At 39.2% G+C, this 16869-nt stretch overlaps 1 protein-coding gene across 5 annotated transcripts in view; it reads right to left on the bottom strand.

The window, feature by feature from the left end:
- LOC109435828 (organic anion transporter 7-like) overlaps positions 1-16869 on the bottom strand; it is a 51075-nt gene that overhangs the window by 19286 nt on the left and 14920 nt on the right. For 3 of the 5 annotated variants that reach the window (XR_016018395.1, XM_074336515.2, XM_074336516.2), the window contains exons 2-7: positions 15654-15721; positions 5854-6300; positions 5063-5166; positions 1152-1306; positions 881-1049; positions 2-125 (exon numbers count right to left, since the gene is read on the bottom strand). Coding sequence is in view for 4 of the 5 variants with exons in the window: in XM_074336515.2 (XP_074192616.1) it covers positions 2-125; positions 881-1049; positions 1152-1306; positions 5063-5166; positions 5854-6300; positions 15654-15721 (1067 nt within the window). In the remaining variant the exon portion in view is untranslated. Of the gene's footprint in view, position 1; positions 126-880; positions 1050-1151; positions 1307-5062; positions 5167-5853; positions 6301-6399; positions 6575-13249; positions 13344-15653; positions 15722-16869 lie in introns of those variants that run through there. The other 2 variants (XM_074336514.2, XM_019713946.2) reach the window with 2 other exon arrangements.

Below are 16869 nucleotides of genomic sequence, written 5' to 3'. Positions count from 1 at the left end.
CCTCCATGGTTAGGCTGTCTCCAGCATTCTTTATTCCATTCTTGTGCGCAGCTTTTCTAAGTTCCTTTAAGCCCCTTTCGGGTTTGTTGGTGATAATCAGCCACCGAGCAGACTCTGCCAGCCACCTGACCAAAGAAGAAGACAGAGGTGCAACCAACTATGATTTGCCCATTTTTCACACATCCTGTGTCCTGAAATGCCTCTCCTCTTCCATCTAATACCTACCCTTTGTTTTGTCATACCAGGAAATGTAAACTCATGGTCTCTTGTACCATAACTGGGAAACTGTGAGGATGCCTGCTCCATGCAGTGAGGACAACTTCACTGCTGGGAACATACGGTAGGAGTCATATTGGCCCCCCTTTTATTCAAGGGGACCTTACCAGTTTTAGCAAATAAAAATAGTCTGCCGAGTTAAATTTGAATTTAAACAGTGAATGTGAGTAACTCTTGAGTATAACTATGTCCCATGAAATATTTTAGACATACTTACGCTAAAAAGTATTTGTTGTTTATTTGAAATATTACTTTAATGGGACACTCTATTTTTATCAGGTTAGAAATAAAAATACAGAACTCTCAGATAAATAGAAATTGTGTATAAACAATAAATAATTTTTAGATTAACTGTGCAGCATGCAGTATTTGGGATATTATACAAAAAAAAAAAATGTTGTTTATCTGAAATTCTAATTTAACTGAGTGTCCCTGATGTTATCTGGCAATCCTACCTGTTCTGCTTCTCGAATTGTATATAAGGCACAGATAAGTAGAGCATGTGTTCAAGTGTTGACTAAGGACCAAATAGAATTCTGTGTCTGGGTCCCTGTACCTCGCTTCCCAGGATCCTCTAAGACAAAGGAAGAAAGACAGCTTTTACCTTGAAGCAAGAAACAAGACAAATAATGGTGCGGTAAGCACCAGCTGAAGGAGGTGCCAGTCTCGAATGACAAAAGCCAGTCCTGCCAGAAGCATCTGACCCACAGAAGCAAAGCAGATTGTCACTGTCATTCCCATGGCTTGGAATCTGGGCATTGTCCATTCGATAACTGAAAGAAAACACAAACAGGATTTCGACTTCAAACAAAGTTGGAATTTCAAAGTCAAAAAGAGGGCTTGGAAAAGGTCAAAGATCCAAAGTTTTTACTTACTAAGCAAAACATTATTTGTCAGGATGCTGCTGATACAAAGGCCAGCCCAGAAGCGTAGCAAGCAGTAAATGAGGAGGGTGGGAGAAACGGATGCACAGATGTCAGCAATGGTGAATTGGAGGAGACACCATTTGAAAATTAACCTCCTTCCAAACCTGAGAAACAGGAACAGGTTAGATATGGGCATAATAACAACTTGCTGTAAAAATTATCAAAAAGGAGGCACACTTGGAAATGTAGATGATGTTTTAATAAGTGAAACTTTGCCCTTGAAACTTTAAAGAATCAACAATAGATCTCACAAGCAACCCTCCTGTTTGTAAATAGATACTCAGTATAGCAAAGCTTCTTCTCAAATCTGTTGCCCGTAAATCTTTGAGACCAATTGAAACCATATAAGACAGGCTGCAATACAGTAGTATGCTTTGATCCACGGTTTTACTTCGCATGGTTTCAGTTACCCACTGCCAACAGCAGTTCAAAACTATTAAATGGAGAATTCCAGAAGTAAACAATTCATATGTTTTAAATTGCTTGCCTGTTCTGAGTAGCGGGATGAAATCTCCATCCCATTCCATCCCGCCCGGGGCCGTGAATCATCCCTTTGTCTAGTGTATCCATGTGTATGTGCTCTTTAGTCACTGCATGGCCAGCTCAGTTATCAGATCAACTGTCATCATATCACAGTGCTTGTGTTCAAGCAACTTATTTTATTAAATAATGCCATATTCACATAACTTTTATTACAATATATTGGTACAATTGTCTTATTTTATTAGTTATTGTTAATCTCTTACTTTACCTAATTTACAATTTAAGCTTTATCATAAGTATGTATATATGTGTAAGAAAGAAAAACATAAATTTATAGGGTTCGGTGCTATCCAGTTTCAGGCATCCACTAGGGGTCTTGGAACGTATTTCCTGTGGATAAGGGGGGACTACTGTATTGGAAATTTTAACACATCACAAATGTCCTTTATACTAACATAGGCATTTAACATAGTAGATTCTGTATAATGTCTAGACTACAAGGGATCTGCTATGGACTGAATTGTGTTGCCCCAAATTCATATATTGAAGCCCTAATCCCCAATAAAATGGTATTTGAAGATGAGGCTTTGGAGAGGTAATTAGCTTTACATGAGGTCATGAGGTGGGGCCCTCATGATGGGATTAGTGCCCTTATAAAAAGAGACACCAGAGAGATTTCCCTCCCTCTCTCTCTGCCATGTGAGGACACAGCAAGAAGACAGTTGTCCTTAAGCCAAGAAGAGAGTTCTCACCAGGAACCAAATCACCCTGCCCCTGGACCTTGGACTTCCCAGCCTCCAGAACTTGAGAAAATACATTTCTGCTGTTTCAGCCACCAATCTATGGTGTTTTGTTATCATAGCTGGAGCTGACTAATACAGGGTTTTACTAAATCTGTACTCGGGGCGCTAGGACCATGAAGGCCACAGATAAAATGAAGTGAAAGGAAACACGTGCTGATGAGTTGCATAAGAGCCCCTCTCTGCAGAGCCCTTGGACAATGTGCTTCTCTAGACTAGGACACAAAGGAGGCCCAGACAGGCAAAGGGACTTAGAGAAAGTTCTCACAGGAAAGAAATAGGTGAGATGAGCATGAAGAAACAGAGGATCACACAACCAGTCTCTATAGAGATACACCAGCAAGGCCCTTTCCCTCACATTGAAGCCAAGGCGAGGTCTGGCTTGTCTGCGAAATCCAACCCAACACATTTCTCATGGCTTTATTTACATCTGAACATTTAAACACTTATTCAACACATTAAAAGAGAAAAAGTATGACAGAAAAGTATAACTGATTTTTTTTTTTTGAGTTTTAGATTAAAGGGGTGTTCTAATGGGCAGAGGCATATTGAAAATATTTAACAATCAGTACATCAGGGGCACTGGGCAATCAAAATAGATGTTGGCCTTGACCCTGAAACAGTCACTTAGAGTCTCCCTGTTAGGCCGTATATTTCCCTTTTAATGGGAGGGTCATGGGAACATAACTGCTTGAGTATTCTTTAGCTGAGTATTACCCTGGCTAAGGGTCATATTTGGGCAAACAGTTTTCAAGCAACTGCATACTCTTTGCAGTGTTTTCCTCTACTTGACATCTCCTGCTCGAATGACTAATAGGCATTTCCAATTTATTACGTCCAAAACAGAAGTCTTGACTTTGTCCTCCATGTGTGCTTCCTGGTTTCTCTAAATTTAACTTTTTGAAGAATTTCTAAAATATTTTTCACAGCAGTTTACCTTCCCATAAGCAATGTACAAGAGTTCCAAGTTTTCTACATTCTTGCGAATACGTGTTATTTTTCGTGGTTGTTTTTTAAAAAAACTTATTATAACCACCCTATTCAGTGTGAAGTGGCATTTTATTGTGGTTTTTGATGCATTTTTAATGACATATTAAGCATTTTTTATGTGCTCACGCAACATTCATATATATTTTTGAAGAAATGTATATTCCAGTCCTTTGTCCATTTAAAAATTTGATTCTTTGTCTTTTTGTTGTTGAATTGTCAGAGTTCTTTATATGTTCTGGATATTAAACCCTACTCCATCGGTCTATTTGCCCATCTTTATGCCTTATATATGATTTACAAATATTTCCTCCCATTACTTAGGTTATCTTTTCATTTTCTTCATAATGTCCTTTGATATAGAGCAGTTTTTAATTTTGGTGAAGTTCAATCTATCTATATTTTCTTTTGTTACTCATGCTTTTCACATCGTATCTAAGAATCCATTGCCAAACTCAAAGTCATGTAGATTTACCCCTATGCTTTCTTCTAAGAGTTTTATGGTTTCAGCTCTTACGTTTTAAGTCACTACTCCATTTTGTGTTAATATTTGTTAAGGGTCCAATTTCATGCTTTTGCATGTGGATATCCAGTAGTCACAGCATCATTTGTTAAAGAGGCTATATTTTACCCATTCACTAGTCTTCTCACCCTTTTCAAAAATATATCAGCCGTAGATATAGGTTTATTTTTATTTCTGTAAAGTGGGTAGTTCTGTGTTACAGAACTGTTAGGAATGAACACTATGTCTCTGAACACTTTCATAAGTTACATTTACTGTCATATATTCAGAGTTCAGAGTTTGCAGCTGAGATAACAGATGATATTATGCTAGTAGATGGTAAGGGGCACCTTCATTCCCCATATCCCCCAGGAGACATGCTTGGGTGGTGGCAGTGGATGGCTGTCTAATTCAGAAGTAGTATTATTAGGCACAGGATACTCCAGTTTCTGACACCACAAATGGTGACAGCAGTTGTCATTAGATTAATTACCTTACCTGGTTGAAAAACCTACTTTTAAAGAGCTGTGTTTTTAAAAAACAAGCATCGAGGTTACTGGAGTGATCTTACTATAAACCACCAAGACACATTGCTGTGCACACCGCAAGTTTAGGACTGTCTACCCATCACAAGCGGGAGACCGGGACACGATGACCTTGCTCGGGAAATCCATAGCATTACGCTCCCAGGGAGGGATGAAATGGCCCTCTGGCCACAACCTGCAACATTGTTTTACACACCTGTGCATTCAAACAGGATGAATCTCATGGCGTGATACATCTTCTCTGTTCCCACAGGTGACATCTTTCTAAACTGCATGTGGTGGCACCTCATGTCTAAACCCTGTCCGAAAAGACTACCATGTCCAGTGGAGATGTTGTTTTTCTATCCTGCGCACAGTACTCCCAGCAGACAAAAATAGCACTCCCCACACTGACTGTTATTCTCCATTTGTGTTTCTAGATCCCTGGGGGCCTAGGAAACCCCAGGACAGTGTAATTAGTAATAAATGTTTCTTAATGGAAGAATGATCCATGAGTGCATGACAACACCCCAGAGTAAAGAGAGCTGTGATCCAGACACTCACCTGTCTGATAAATGGCCATATATGATGCCTCCCAGCAGCATTCCAGCCATGAATGAGAATTGGACCATTGATTTCAGTGACTGAGATTCACATACCAGGTCCCACTGGAAGGGAAAGAAGCCATCACAGCAGAGTTTCACAGCTGCTTATAACCCCTCAGTAGAAACCTGATTGAATCAACTAAAATGATCTTCAGGTTTCTTACATCAGGTCCCTTCTTTCTCTCCAGCTTCTATTTTTTGCATTAGCTGATCTTTATTACTCAGGTCTCAGCTTAAACATAACTTCCACTGGGAAGGCTCCTCTGAACCTGTTGGCTGTATTAACGCCTTCTTTTACACCATACTAAGTGGTTGTCAACCTTGGCTACAGAGTGCAATCCTTAAAGGAGCTTTAAAGTCTACTGATGCCAGAAGTTCACCACGGATCTTCTCATCTGACTGCTCTGGATGCAGTCTGGGCTTGGTGGTTTTCATCAGCTTCCCAGATGCTTCTAATTTGCAAGCGTGGCTGACGATTACTGACATTGCATAACATTTTTAACACGTGACATAAAATACTTGCTTGACCTTTGGTCTTCCTAAAAATAACAGCCATATAATAGTAAGATAATGTCTGTTTTTCAGTTCAGTAGACTCATTAAATATGTAGATGTCTGGCATTTCATAGAAGCAATTAATATTTGCTGAAGGAGTAAAAATTGAGCACCTGCGTAGTGACTAATGTTCATGACTTGTGTTAACCCTAAACTCCCAGGCGATGGACTCATGAGAGGAAAAGGGGCCTCTTACCTGAGTCACGATGGTGGACGAGAAGGCGCTTCGGTCATACACCCAGCCATCCACACAGGGCTCCGTGTCCAGCTCACTCATGTTGGAGAAAGTTCCATTCAGGTGAAGGAGCTGCCACTGAGTGTGGAGGAAACGTCGACACTTTTCCGGTCTCAGATTTGAGTCCAGCGGGATGCTGATTCTCAGGAGAATGTCTTGCCTGTGGATTCCAGTGCCATTAGCAGAGACAGTGTCATTGTCGAGGCTGTGGACCCAGCAACGGTGATCGGGGACAGCTGCAGTGAAGTTTTCCAATAGAATATGAGGGTACACCATGAGGATGGAAATACAATGGAAAGCTATCTGAAGGCTCTGGAATCTGCCCATGCCTCCAGCTTGCTCCAGGAGGTGATGAAAGGCCATGGAAGATGAACAGGCGATTCCCAAGAGGATCCCCAATGACTGTATCTGGGAAAGGTCAAAGGAAAAACAGGTTTCCTTCCACTCCGTCACATTAAGTGTGTGTTGGTCCTGACCACACTTTCTCCTCAATGAGCCTTGTCTCACCTCCACAGTTGTTTCTCCACGTTGTTTGGGGATCAGGTAGGTAGCCGTTTTCTTTAAAGTCAAAGAGAAATATTTTGCCTAGATACTTCCAGCAGCTGACAATAGAAGGTCTTTAAAGGTCTACTTGGTGAAAATTCTTTCCATCAGCAGTGCCCCAAAGTAGCACTGGACTTTGAGCTCCATGTCTAAATAAATAAACAAACCTGCTACGTATGGTTTGCAGCCCTTTTCACATGTCATTTGTGAGACTCAAAAGTGAGATTTTTTTTTCTTTTTCTATGAAAAGTACTGAAAGTAAGTGCTTTGCTTGAATTTTGATTAAAAGAGTGAATGAAAACAGTCCTGAGTTAAATTAAAGCAAGTGAAATACGCTGCAATCTTTCCCTTTTGGGAAGTGACATTCTGTTTCAAGTCAAATCAAACCATGAATTCACACTGAAAATAAGTTATTCAAAATGGGAGCAGGGTGGGTAGTGATGGAGGACAAAGGGCTAAGCCGGTGGAAAGCTCCTAAAGAGGATTATTTTTGCAGGCTTATTGATTGAGTCATTCAGATAACACTTGTGAGAACTTCTCTTCCAGGAGAAGTCCTCTAATGTTCATGACTTGTGTTACCCCTAAACTCGACAGCAATGTGTAAGACAAGGTCTTCAAGGGTCTTATCCTACAGTGCATAAGGGAGAGGTATACAAATAACTACACTCTGACATTTCAAAACATATATGACAAATGTGCAATGTGCTATGGAAGAATTAAAGAGAAAATATGGAGGAAAATGTTACCATTGTTAGTACTAAATCTTCCATTAAAAATTCTTTTGAAGGCTTGTTGACATATAATTTACATACCATATAATTCACTCTTTAAAATGTAATACTCCATGGGTTTTGGTCATTCAGAGTTATGCATCCATCTCATTGTAAAACATTTTCACCACAAAATAAACTTGTACCCATGAGGAGTCACTCTCCAATTCCCAGCCCAACCCCAGCTCTTAGCAACCATTAATCTACTTCGGTCTCTAGGAATTTGACTAATTTATGCATTTCACAGAAATTATCTATATTATTGATCTTCTCAAAGAGCTATCTTTTGATTGCATTGATTTTCTAGTGTATCAATTCCCTGTTTTCAGTTTCATTGATTTCTGCTCTAATTTTTATCATTTCTTTTCTTCAGCTTACTTTTGATTTAATTCTTTTTATAGTTTCCTAAAATGGAACCTTAGATCGATGATGTAAGATCTTTTGCCTTTTATAATATATGCATTCAATGCTGTAAATTTCGCTCCAACAATGATTACACAACATCCCGCGAATTTTCATAAGTTGTATTTTCATTTTCATTTAGTTCAAAATATTTTTAAGTTGCTCTTGAGATTTCTTCTCTGCCCTATGTGTTATTGATAGTGTTGTTTAATCTCCAAGTAGTTTGGGATACTCTAACTATCTTTTCTTGTTGATTTCTAGTTAAATTCCATTGTTGTGTGAGAGCATACATTGTATGATATCTATATTTTAAATTTGTTAAGGTGTATTTTATGGCCCAGAATGTGGTGTATCTTGGTGATTGTGTCATATGAGCTTGAAAAGAATGTGTACTCTGCTATTGTTGAATGAAGTAGTCTACAAATGTCAATTGTAGAGTTGGTTGATGGTGCTGTTGAGTACAGCTGTGTCCTTACTGATATTCTGCCAGCTGGAGCTGTTCATTTCTCATAGAAGGGTGTTGAAGTCTGTAACACCTATTTCTCCTTACAGTTCTATCAGATTTTACCTCTTTCGATGCTCTGTTTTTTGGTGCATACACAATAACGGTTGTTATGCTTTCTTGGAGAATTCTCCACTGTTTTTTCTTTCTGTTCTTCATGTTTCATAATCTCTATTGCTCTGTCTTCACATTCACTGATTCTTTTTTCTGCCATTTCTAATATACTGTTGGGACATTTAATGGATTTATCACTTCAGCAACTGTGCTTTTCAAATCATAAATTTTCGAGTAGTTCCTTTCATAACATCTGTCTCTTTATTGATTCTATTTGACAAGTCGTTGTTATCATGCCTTTCTTTAGTTCTCAAACATGTTTTGGGAACACATTTAATAACTATCTTAGAGTCTTTTAATTTATTTTTTATTTAACTATAGTTGGTATTCAATCTTATAGTGGTTTTGTTAGTTTCAGGTATACAATATAGTGATTCGACATTTTTATACCTTACAATGTGATCACCCCACTAATTCTAGTAACCATCTGTCACCGCGTCAACTTATCACAGTATTATTGACTATATTCCCCTTCCCATTTTCACCCATCTCCCACACCCTCCCTCTGGTAACCATCCCTTTGGTCTCTGTTTCTACAAGTCTGTTTCTGTTGTTTGTTTGTTTTGTCTACTTTGAAACCATAATAATTGTCTAATTTTAGAACATTTTCGTCGCCCCCCCTCCCCCTGAAAAACACCATTGCTATTAACACTCAATCCTGATTACCTCCATCCGAACTCTGGCAACCAGTGATACAATTTCTGCCTGTACGCATTTGTCTACTCTTAAAAGAAATAAAGAGTTAGGGCCTTTCCACTGATTTAGATTTGGTGTTTGTCCTTAGTTTTGGAAAATGTTCAGCCATCGTTACTTTAAATATTTCCACTACTCCTTTCTCTCATTCTTCTCCTTCTGGTAGTCCTATTATATGCATATTACACCTTTTGCAATTGTTCCACAGTTGTTGGATACTCTGTTACTTATTTGCCATTCTGTTTTCTCTTTGCATTTCAGTTTGGAAGGTTTCTATTGACAAATCTTCAAGTTTATTCTTTTCTTAGTCATGTCCCATCTACTGTTGAGTCTACCAAAGGCATTCATTTCTATTACAGAGTTTTTGATTTCTAGTATTTCCATTTGGTTCCCTCTTATTTCCAGCTCTCTGCTTATGTTACCTGTCTATTCTAGCATATTGTCCACTTCTCCCATTAGTTCCCTTAGCATATTGATCATAGTTATTTTAAATTCCATGTCTGATAATTCCAAATGCCATGCCACATCTGAGTCTGTCTCTGATGTTTGCTTTGTCTCTGATGCACTGGGTAATCAGATTGAAATAAATAGACCTTTAGTGTGAGGTTTAATATTTATCTGCCTATAAGATAGGCTGTGTTTAATGTTTTTTGTGTCTGTCTGTATGTGTCAGAGGCTTCAATTTCCTCTAGTGTACTTTTCTTCATTCTCCCCGATTGTCTTTGGGTCTTCTTATGTGAAATCTCTAGAAACTCTTCATATGGAATCTGTGTCTTGCAGCTCTCTCCCTTGTAATTCACTGTTATTGTCCCAGGGCCTTGTTGATGTGGTAGTTGGATACTGGGGAAGAAAAACATCCTATAATAGTATGAATAATTTTTAATTATTTTTTCCTTTGTGGTGGGCCGGAGTCCCCGCACTGTGGTCTTCAGATGAGTTTCATTGTTTTTCTCTTTCCCTTTGTGTGCAACAGAAAGGCTGGAGGGGGCTGGAGTTGACTAATTGCTTTTCTCCGTGTCAGATAAGGCTTTGGTAAGGTTGTTTCTTTGCAGGTCTGGCCTTCTTTACAGAGAACAGAGCCAAGAGCAGATACTCTGACTCTGGGTATAATTCAGAATGTTCACTGTGCTCCTCTTCCTATTGAAGGAAGAAGGCGTTTTTCTTTGGTCTTCATAGTGAGAATCTGTCGGGGCTCCATGAATGTGTGGGAGCCTCACTCCCCCACAGCTTTTAAAGCTCAAACTAGTCTACACTGAGACCCTGATAACTCTTCCACTACAGTCTACGTGTTCCTGCCAGCGCTGGCGCCAGCAGTGAGCTTGTGCTCCTGGTAACCTGTGACTTTATGTAGCTTTCTGTCTCCCCAGTTTTGGGGACAGTAGGTACCCTTAATCTCAATCCTCTGATGGATCTAAGAATAGTTATGCAATTTTTTGTGTGTAATGACACAAATGACATCTTCCATACTCTTTACAAGTCAGAGCAAAAACCTGAAGGCTTTTCCTCTAATTTTGCTAGACTGAGTTCTACAAACATAGTGAAGAACTGGTCCATGGGAAATTCAGAGTTGACAGCTGTAATGTATTTTGTTCAGTAATACAAATTGTACATTGGGCAATTTTGCAGTTTATTTAGATTAAATGCAATTGATTGCTCAGTGACATTGAAATAAATCTGACCGTAGTGGCACTACTTAGACCAAATGCTTCTACAAAAAACATACAATAATATTTATAAACTAGCTTTTTATAGATGGTTAACATCAGTATGTATGTATTTGAGAAGTCAAATACATAATTTGTGAATTTGTAATATTACATTATTCATTATTACCTCTGAGTATACCTCCTACAAGATAAACTGTCAAATGCTTATAATGGCATTTATATATAAAGAAACAATCTAGTTTCTCTGCTGTGTAAGTATATAATTTAAAGACAATAAATGACTGAAAAAAATCTTCGCACATTAGAAATACATGCAGAATTATAGTCTAACCCTAAAGGCCCAGTCAGAAGTGAAGTAATCACAGTTGAATAAGATGGCCTTCATGCTATTCAAATAGTTATTACCGACTTATCATAGGGCAACTCATCATATTGCTCTGTTTTTTTGGTGTCTAAATAGAATCAGCCTGAGGTAAGATATATATATGGGTGATTGGGTGCTGCAAATGGCTTAATTTGGTGACTGGGCCTGAAAACAGAAAGGAAAGACTGGATGAAAGAAAGAAAGAAAGAAAGAAGGTATGAGGAAGAGGCATGTGGATATATCTATGGGAGTGTACGTGAGGTGTGAAGGTCTTTGTATCACATGTAACAGTCCATATGACCATACACCATGGAAGAAGGGAAAAGGCACTAAAAAAAATATCCAGAATGACTCAGAGTCGCTGTGCACAAGCAGTCCTCTGATTAGAAGGGCCATGATGGCGGAGATTGAAGCTCTGCATAGGTCACAGCATGCACTCCCACTCGCCAAGTCTGAACTAGCTGCCAGGGCTGCTGAATGTCAATCTGCAAACAACGGAGACCAAGGCTGAGTCACTCACACAACACCTCAAGGAGACCATCCAATATCTTGATGTCAAATTGATTATATTAGACCCCTTTCACCTTCAAAAGGGGTAGTGATATATATTAACTACAATAACAGAGATTCTGGGTAAGCATCTCTGTCTTGCCTTGACCTCAGCCAGCACAACTATCTAAAGGCATAGAGAGTGTATGATCCAGCAAAACAAGAGCCTTCATAGCCCTTCATTGAATTAAAGCACCCAAAAGGCAGAAAAGGAGGTGTGGAAGTGGGCTCATAACCATGCAATTCACTGGTTCTATTGCACATTCTATGACCCAGAAGCTGCGGGGCTCATAGAGCGATATAGCCTTGTGAAAGGGTATCTAAGGAGCTACTTTGGAAATAATACCCTGCAAAGATGGGAAACTATTTTCCAGGGTGCAGCATTCACTCTAAATCAATGACCACTGATGAGACAAGTAAAGAGTTAACAGGAGCGGGCTTGTGAGCTGGTAGGATGGGACAGTCAAAGAGTTAACAGAAGCGAGCTTGTGTGCCAACAGGAAAAAGCTTAAACATTAACCACTTGGCTCTGACTCCCCTGACCAGCACTGCTCCTGCACGCTGAAAAGCACCTTACATCCATCATAGGTGGGAACAGAACGTTCCCAATTGCAACAGCAACCCCCTGCAAACTAACAAACACCCATCATGGATGTGAACAGAACAGTTCCCAATAGCAACAGCAACCCCCTGCAAGCTGACATCCAGCATAGATGGGAACAGGACAGTTCCCAAAAGACAATTGTAATGGCAGCCCCCCTGCAATCTGACAAGCACCCTACATCTTGCTAGAAAAATATAAAACCCAAGCACTCCTTCTCATGGGGGCGGCTGTACCTTGGCAAAAGTCCCTTTGCCAGTAATTTGCAAGGTCTTCCGCAGCTGTCCCTACTGGGCTCTATCCTGGAAAAACTTTCCTTTGCCAGACTGTCTCTCTTTGACTTTCAATAAATCTTACTCTTGTAGAGTCTCATAAGTTCTTTTACATTCTGCGAATGACCAGGAGTTAATTCTACACCAAGAAAACTACTACCTGGTGCTTTGTCCTCTGTAGGTAGAATAAATAGTTTGGGAACAAAATGGTGGGAGCTGAAATGGCCCCAGTTACCAGACTCTTGGTGCCCTACCTGAAGAATCTGTTCTTCCTCTCCCTGTAAATCAAAAGTCTATGAGTAGTGAGGTCTTTACATCCAGAATGGGAACATTTGCACTAGGAGACACAGAGCAAGTATCAGATATTAAACTATGCTCAGAAGCCAGCAGTCAAGGAAAGGAGTCACTAACCTGACTGGATTAGTAGATCCTGACCATACCAGGAGGTTGGGCTGGTCTCTCCACTATAACTGCATATAGCTAAAAAGTAAGCTACTTTATGATTTTTCTGTGGAAAAACCAGAAGGCAAGTGTTTTTGCTTTTTAATATTATGTGTTGATAAAATGCATAATTTAAAACAATCGTGAGTCAAATTAAAGCCAACTAGAGTGTGATGTGACCATGGTCTTTTGAAACCAGATGTTCTATTTCAATTCAAATAATTCCAAGAATTTACATTGATTTTAAGGTACTGGCAAAGGGGAACACTGATTGAGGAGAGGAAAGCAGCATTAGTCTATAGGTGAGTTTCTCTTTTTTCGGGTTTATGTATTTGTTCACACAACATTTTTGAGAAGCTTTTATGCACTAATTCTTGAAATACAGCTAGTCAGTGTTCTCCATAGAAACAAGGGATATTTATTATAAGGCAATGCTCACGTGGTTATGGAGGCTGAGAAGTGCGATGATCTGCTATCTGCAAGCTGGACACACCATGAAGCCAGTGGTATAGTTCTAATCAGAGTCCAAAAGCCTGAGAAGCAGAAGTGCCAGTGGTGTAAGTCCCAGTCCAAAGACAGGAGAAGACCAATGTCCCATCTTAACAGTTAGACAGACAGAGGAAACTCCTGCTTCCTCTGTCTTTTTGTTCTATTGAGACGCTCAGTGGATAGAATGATGTCCAGCCACACGGGGGAGAGCATCTGTTTTACTCAATCGACTGATTCAAATGCTAATCTCATTCTGGAAACACCTTCACACACACACACACACACACACACACACACACACACACACACACACACACACAGAAATAATATCAAACCAAATATCTGGGCAGCTTGTGACCCAGCCAAGCTGACTCACAAAATTAACCATTACACAAGATCTTGTGTAAAACAAGGTCTTCAGTGGTCTCAAAGTCTAAAGAATAAGAGACATGTATGTAAATAATTACACTCTGATAATTCTGGTCTTATAAGATACTTACACAGCAGATGCACAATGTGCTACAGAAAAACTGAAGAAAAAACTAGGGAGAAAACATCACCTTTCAGTAAGTTCCACTAAGTCAGAGTGGGTGCTTTGGGCACCTGAGTTTTGAAAGCTGATTTACAAGATGAAGAAGGAGTGCATGAAAGTGTGGAAAACACAACGTTCATAAGTAGATGGAATGAGAAAACAAAAGGTGGTGTAGCCATACGATGGAATATTATTTGGCAATTAAAAAGAATGAAGTATCGATACATGTGAGGTGTAATAAAAAGAATACGGTGAATGTTTAAATAAAAAAATTTACTACAATAAAAGACACATTGTCATTAATCCTCTTCAAAATACTTCCCCTAGCTTGGAACACACTTATCCCATCGTTATAGCCACTTTCTGAAGCAGTTCTGGAAGTCTTCTTTCGTGAGTGTCTTTAGTCACACTGTCATGGTGCCTCCATGTCCTGAATCGATTCAAAACGTTTTCCTTTCATGGTCAATTTGACATTGGGGAACAGCCAGAAGTTGCACAGTGCCAGATCCGGTGAATAAGGTGGATGAGGACACACCTTAATGTTTTTATTTGATAGAAATTGCCGTACCAGAAGCAATGTGTGAACAGAACATTGTCATGATGGAGGATGAAGTGAAGATACTCACGAAAGAGGATTTCTAGAACTGCCTCAGAAAGTGGCAAGAACAATGGCATCGGTGTGTTCGAAGCGAGGAGGAGTCTTTTAGGGAAATTAATGGCAATATATCTTTTACTGTAATAAATTTTTTTAATTTAAACATTTACCATATTGTTTGATCACACCTTATACTATAACATGGATAAAGCTTTAAAACATTATGCAAAGTGAAAGGAGCCATTTTAGAAATAGCCCATATTACATGATTTAATTTATATGAAATACCTGAAATTTGAATCCCTGGGTCATATAGTAACCTTATGTTTAACATTTCGAGGAACTGCCAAGCTCTGTTCCATACTGGATACGCCATTTTACATTCCTACCAGCAACAAATGTATAAGGGTTCAATTTCTCCACATCCTTGTCAGCACTTGTTATTTCTGTCTTTTTTATTTTAACCATACTAATGGGTATGCAGTGGTATTTCATTATCATTTGTATTTCCCTAATAACTAATATGTTGAGCATCTCTTGATAGGCTTATTGACAATACTGATCATCTTTGGATAAATGTATATTCAACTCCTTTACCTATTGTTTAAATTGTGTTTGTCATTTTATTGTTGAGTTGTATGAGTTCTTTGCACATTCTGGACACACATATTTTATCAGCAGTGTCAAAGATATGATTTTTCAAATATTTTCTTCCATTCTATGAGGTGTCATTTCACTCTATTTAGGGTATTTTTTGAATCGCAAAAGTTATTAACTTTGAATTTCACTGACCTATTATTTTATTTTGTCACTTTTGCTATTGGTGTCATATCCAAGAAACTATTGTCTAACCTTAGGTCAGGAAGATCTACTCCAATGTTGTCTTCCAGGAATTTTATAGTTTTGCTTGTACATTTAGGTCTATAATCCAATTTGAATTCATTTATGTGTATTATATGAAGTAGTACTCAATTTAATTCTTTTGCATTTGGATATCTAGTTAACCAGCATAATTTGATGAAAACACTATTGTTTCACATCCTTGTCAAAAATCAATGAATCATAAATATAAAAATTTATTTTTGGCCTCTCAATTCTATTCCCAAAATTCCTAGGATCCCACATCCTCTTCCAGTTACTACCTTAAATATCCAAGACCTTCCAAAGAATGTACCTCCCCATTTTCTGTCATGCCTTCCCCCACACCAATGAGGCTTTCAAACTCACCAAAATTGTTCTTAACAAGGTCCCCAATGACTTCTTCTTGAGGGTGTTTTGGCCTTGTTGACTCACTTCTAAGAAATAAAACAAATCACAAATGATGGGATAGCACCTCTGGGATTAGGTTATAAAAAGACAATAGTTTTAGTCTTGGTCAATCTCTCAATCTTCTCTCTCTCTCTTTCTGTCTCTCCCATCATTCACTATAGGGAAGAGCTCCGCTGCCGGGTCATAAGGCAGTTCTGTGGAGAGATGTAGCTGGCAATGGCTCCAGGCTTATCAAACAGCACATGGATTATCATGGAAATGAACAACAACTCTTCCCTCCAGATAAAGGTAAACCTCCAGATGACTCTTCAAGCCTGGGACACAGCTTGACTTTTTTCTCAGGAAAGACCTTGTGCCAGAAGCACCCAGTTAAGTCATGCCCTGTTCTCCAACTCACAGAAACTGTGTGATAATGTTTATTGTTTCTAGCTGCTGTGGTTTGGATAATTTGTTATATAGTAATAGATAACTAATTTTGATAACTAATTTTCATGTCATGAAAATTCTATTCATGGAATTTGATTTAGCACGTTAATTTGCCAACTCCTGTCATTCATAATCTCTCTTTACACAGACTATCTCAGAATCTTATTTTTCCCATATAAACAATTTTTAAGACATATTTTCAGTTTTTTATTTTAGTGGCACCTTTTTTTTTTTTTTTTTCTTTTAAAGATTTTATTGGGGAAGGGAACAGGACTTTATTGGGGAACAGTGTGTATTTCCAGGACTTTTTTTCCAAGTCAAGTTGTTGTTTCAGTGTTAGTTGTGGAGGGCGCAGCTCAGCTCTAGGTCCAGTTGCCATTGCTAGTTGCAGGGGGCGCAGCCCACCATCCCTTGCAGGAGTCAAACCGGCAACCTTGTGGTTGAGAGGACGCGCTCCAACCAACTGAGCCATCCGGGAGGCAGCTCAGCTCAAGGTGCCATGTTCAATCTTAGTTGCAGGGGGCGGAGCCCACCATCCTTTGCGGGACTCGAAGGATTGAACTGGCAACCTTGTGGTTGAGAGCCCACTGGTCCATGTGGGAATCAAACCGGCAGCCTTCGGAGTTCGGAGCCTGGAGCTCTAACCACCTGAGCCACCGGCCGGCCCCTTTAGTGGCACCTTTTAAGTTAAATTTGACTATCTGTCAATACATGCAGAATTATAGTCTAACCTTAAATGCCCAGTCAG

This window comes from Rhinolophus sinicus, chromosome 14 (assembly GCF_057876585.1).
Source record: "Rhinolophus sinicus isolate RSI-liver-muscle chromosome 14, RSI-T2T, whole genome shotgun sequence".
Lineage (NCBI taxonomy): Eukaryota > Metazoa > Chordata > Mammalia > Chiroptera > Rhinolophidae > Rhinolophus > Rhinolophus sinicus.
Note: the sequence above shows the minus strand (reverse complement) of the source record. Positions and strands in the feature narration are given on the sequence as shown.